A 4839-nucleotide genomic window follows, 5' to 3' on the forward strand; every position below is an offset into this window, starting at 1 on the left:
AACGATCAGCACGATATTTCAGCTGTTCTCCTAGATAAGACCGCCGGTGCGTCTCCTGCTTCCCAGATGTCTCTCCTGAGAAAAAGACCCCGATAATCTGATGTTCAACTTCAGAATTTCAGAAAGAATTCTTAAGTCTCAAACTGTGCTCAGATTCCGAATCCTCCAATCAAAAACATCGGAGATCTCAATTTGAACTCAGACCTTTCTCATCAAATTCTCCCGAGAGCAAATGAGCTGAGCCGCTGTCCACATTAAGTTTTTTATTTGTTGTCATCTTTTCTTTAAGGAGAAACATTTGAGACAAAGTGGATCCTGAGAACTCAGTGAGGTTTCTTGAGCTTTAAAAGTGCAACAACATTATTCCTATGTGTTTATATATAACAACTAACCAACCCAACCTCGAATGCTGTATTTGCGTTACAGGTTTTCCTCCAGCGTGAGTGCTTGATTCTTTCACATCCTTTTGTCTCCATCTCTCCCATAATTCTCCTCCGAGCCGCTCGCAGAGCCCTGACTTTAAGGACACTGAGTTTATTTATTCATGCCTCTCTTCTGGTTTACTGGAACTTCTGATGGCTTGACACAGATTTGCACTTTCCTCGCTGCATGTGTTGCCCGCAGGAGAGACGCATGCATGTTCCTGACGGCTGTCAGCTCCGCTCACGTCCCGAATCTCCCACCAGTGAGTTTAGCAGGGCAACTCGGTCTCAAAATCCTTAAAAACCCAACGAAAACACGCTGGCATGGGCAGAGAGGTCTCTTTAGTGTCTCAGTTGTTTCTCCTAGGCTTTCTCCTGACGTCTCCAGCTTCTACTGAGAAAAACACCCCTGTAATCTCACATGCGTCTCCTCTAGAGTTATAGAAGAGCTCTGAGCACAGTTTGAGAAAGTCTGAGATCTCAAAATTGACTCCAAGAATATGAATTCCAAAAATGCTGCTATTTACATTTTAATTTCTCTCAAGGTATTTCAGGAGAAACATCTGAGATTTAGTTGATACATAAATGAAACCAAAGTGAGATCTCCATTAAGTTATAAAAGAGCCACATCTGAGCCAGAAATACACCAGCAGCATAGGTAATTTGTTTAGTTATTGTCTTTAAACAGATATTTGTTCTTGTTTCGTTGCTATTTCATAAGTCTCATTTAAGTATCAGTCCTTTGAAAATATCAAGAATCCTAACATTGCTATATATTTGATACAGTGTTGTGGGTGGATGCTATGCAGTTTCTTTTCATGTTTATTTTGTGTGATTTCTTTGATGTAGCAGCTGAAAATGGTGCACCTGATCACTTAGTACCAGCACAGCTCTTGATTTAGGGACGATGCACACACTCAACTTTAATACTTTAATACTAGGACTAGTGATGAGTGCGTTAATTAATTCCCCTCATTAATTAAGTGCATATTTATGTCTTCACAGCTCCGACTGAACGGCGGAGACCCAGTCCACGAGCGTTTGATGAGGGCTGAACCCCGCCAGCCAATCAGCTCTCGCTTTCCGCCAACAGACGTGGCTGCCTGGCCAATCACAGCGGGGACGTGGCAGAGGTGGGCGGGGCCTGAGTGCTGGAGTGTCTGTGTTCTGGAGCGAGTGCTCAGAGAGAGAGAAAGGAGAGACAACGCTCTGTCTGTGTGTCTGATTCTGCTGCGCGTCTCTCTCACTGCAGCTCTGTGTGTGTGTGTGTGTGTGAGTGTGAGTGTGTGTGTGTGTGTGTGTTCATGTATGCCGGCAACGGCTAGCAGCTCACAGAAGCTCCTTGCAAACACAATAACAGCATCTTAGATGAAGGGGGCGGAGCCAGAGATGTGTGCTGGAGGAAGGGGGCGTGGCTTGTATTATCAGCATATAATATTCACACAGATATTTATAAGTGTAATATATGAGTGTTTGTTGTTCTCGCAGGACGTACTACAATCACATGACCCTGCCCGGGACCCATAGAGACGGAAGCAGGTACGAGTACCTACCAAACACGCCCAGAGACCTGGAGCACAGAGAACGCCTGGCCTACAAAGTAAGATATTAACATCATCAGATTATGATGAGTGTGAGCTGTTAATATTCATGATGAGATACACATAGTTATTAATTTACCATTTATTTAAAGAAAATGCTAAAACTTTATAATGAATTATAATTTGTATATAATGCATTTATAATATGTATAATTTCGTTAGTAAATTATTATTTATTACTTATTTATAAAAATGAATAGCCATTCACATAAATACACACATTTCACATGTGCATTGCGCAGGAGGAAACAGCCTTTAATAAAGCGACAGACAGACATTTATAATAATCACTCTTCCACATCACAGCCTCATTATGCTAATAATTCATCAGGAAAGCAGCGGAAATGCTCGGATGTTCTTCTCACAAGAGCAGAAAGGGTTTGAAATCACATCACCATCCGTAATAATGATGCTCATCTTGATGTGATAATCCAAAATTGACTTAGTTCTGGAGTGAACAGCAGTCCGGTTCTGTTTAATGGTATTTTGTGCTCGTTTCAGGACCATGAGTTCTCCAGCGGCGTGTCTCCGGCACAGAACTGTCTGATCGGATGCTGCAACACCAATCTGGAGGAACCCAGAAGTTTCCAGAGTCAGGTGAGAGTCACAAAATACAGCGTGAATATATGACCGGGACTTAAAGGAACACGCCACTATTTTTGAAAATAGGCTCATTTTCCGACTCCCCTAGAGTTAAACAGTAGAGTTTTATAATTGACGAAGAACCGCTGAATTATTGAACATTCAGTGTGCACTCTGGGTAGTGTACAAAGTGTACGTTTAAGGCAAGACATCACATGGTGTTTAGGGTAAAATAAACTGAAAAAATAATATATATCATCTTTCTTCTCCAGCTGATTGATTACATTAAGAATTGCAAATGTTGTTGGTACTAGCTTTCTGAAATGTTATGTTTAAATATGCATTATCTGATTAAATACGCACTAATTCGAATAAATGCCCAGAACAGCAATCTTAATTAAGGTGCAAAATTTGATTTTGTTGACATATTAAAGGTTTAAAAAGGGAAAAAAATTAAAATTTGACCATGTTTTAGGCAGTAAAACGTTGTATAAATCAGTTTGAATGATAAATTAACAAACCCCTCTATTGAAAAAATTCAGAATATGGATATGAATAAAACGGTTAAGTATGGTTTATGTAAGTGCTGCTGAAGTGGAGAATCGAACTCATTTTGAGAAAACGGCCTTTAAAGATATGTAATACTTACTGACGCAAATAGATTAAGTGCAAAAATAAAACCAGTCAAATGACCTATAAACAAACCCTTCAGTAAAAACCTTCAGAATATAAATCTGAATAAAACTGGTGTATGTAAGTGCCGTTGAATTCGAGAAACAAACTCATTATGAGAAAATGGCCTTTAAAAATTTCGAAATCTATAGTGACACAAATAGATAAAATGCAATGAAATTAACACTTAAATATTTTGGATGCTTTCTTTCCACTGAAACAACATTTTGAAAAGCCAAAAAGCCCAAAATCTCAAAATGAACCAGTGCATGAAAAAATATGGATGAATGTTTTTGCCTGTAGTGTCTTGCCTTAAAAATAATGTGGTGTAGTGAAATGCATCTGTAATATAGTCAAAATGCAACGGCAACCAATTAATGCAGACCAAATGAATCTAGAAGCTGCGTTCTAGAATGTAGAGCAGCGGCGCGAGTTCAGATCTGAGGGATTGTTGTTGTTCTGGTTCTCGTGTGATTCTCTTCATCCGTCACAGACCGAGAGGCGAGGAGTCACATATTATGTAAGTTATGTGTTACCAGGCAACTAGCGATCATAAATACGGTTGAAGACTGTGAGCCACCAGAGTGACTCTCGCGCTCCGATAGAGGACTGTTCAATCGATAGAATTCATGTTGAATTTAAATGTTAAGCACATTTTCCTATGTTTTTTCTTTATTAATTTAGGTGCGTTCACACTGACAGTGATTTAATCTGCATTGTGGGTTAACTTAGTAGGCGTTTCTACTCAACTGCAGTATCTACTGTATGCAATGCTATTGGCTGTCGCTGCTCATTTGCATATAGTTAAACTGCGTAATTTTGTTGCATAGTCAACGGACGCTCGTGTCGCCTCAAATTGTCAACTCGTTAAAAATAAAAGTTTTCGTTGCACATTTCTGTCAGCCATTTAAAAGTAGGCTACATAATTCTTCTAAAAATATCCCATAAACTTCATCAAATCATGAATGCATGTATTATTAAACCGATAAAACCTGATTGGATGAACTACATATGTGACCCTGGACCACAAAGCCAGTCTTAAAGGTCAATGTTTTGAAATTTTTTTAAAAAGCTGAATAAATAAGCTTTCCATTGATGTATGGTTTGTTAGGATCGGACAATATTTGGCTGAGATACAACTATTTGAAAATCTGGAATCTGAGGGTGCAAAAAAATCTAAATATTGAGAAAATCATCTTTAAAGTTGTCCAAATGAAGTTCTTAGCTAATCATTATTATATTATATTATATATTATATTACTAATCAAAAATTAAGTTTTGATATATTTACAGTAGGAAACTTACAAAATATCTTCATGGAACATGATCTTTACTTAATATCCTAATGATTTTTGTCATAAATTTTTAGACCCCTACAATGTTTTTTTTGGCTATAGCTACAAATATATCCCAGCGACTTACGACTGCTTTTGTGCTGCAGGGTCACATATGAGTTTGCTGTTAATTAACCAATATGCACAATATGCACAAAATACATCAATTGAAATCAATATTATATAACCATTTAAAAACTGCCTAGCAACCACCCAGACCACCCAGAA

General features: G+C 38.4%; 1 protein-coding gene across 1 annotated transcript in view; it reads left to right on the forward strand.

Moving 5' to 3' along the window:
• The first annotated feature begins 1913 nt into the window (after positions 1 to 1913).
• The window catches only part of LOC107750682 (E3 ubiquitin-protein ligase PDZRN3), a 16610-nt gene continuing 13684 nt past the window's right edge, over positions 1914 to 4839 (forward strand). Inside the window, exons 1-2 of the mRNA XM_016566186.1 lie at positions 1914 to 2022; positions 2525 to 2620. Of these exons, the coding sequence (XP_016421672.1) occupies positions 1927 to 2022; positions 2525 to 2620 (192 nt within the window). The 5' untranslated portion in view covers positions 1914 to 1926. The remainder of the gene's footprint in view (positions 2023 to 2524; positions 2621 to 4839) is intronic.

Source organism: Sinocyclocheilus rhinocerous, unplaced genomic scaffold (assembly GCF_001515625.1).
Source record: "Sinocyclocheilus rhinocerous isolate Xijiao unplaced genomic scaffold, SAMN03320098_v1.1 scaffold302, whole genome shotgun sequence".
Taxonomy (NCBI): Eukaryota; Metazoa; Chordata; class Actinopteri; order Cypriniformes; family Cyprinidae; genus Sinocyclocheilus; species Sinocyclocheilus rhinocerous.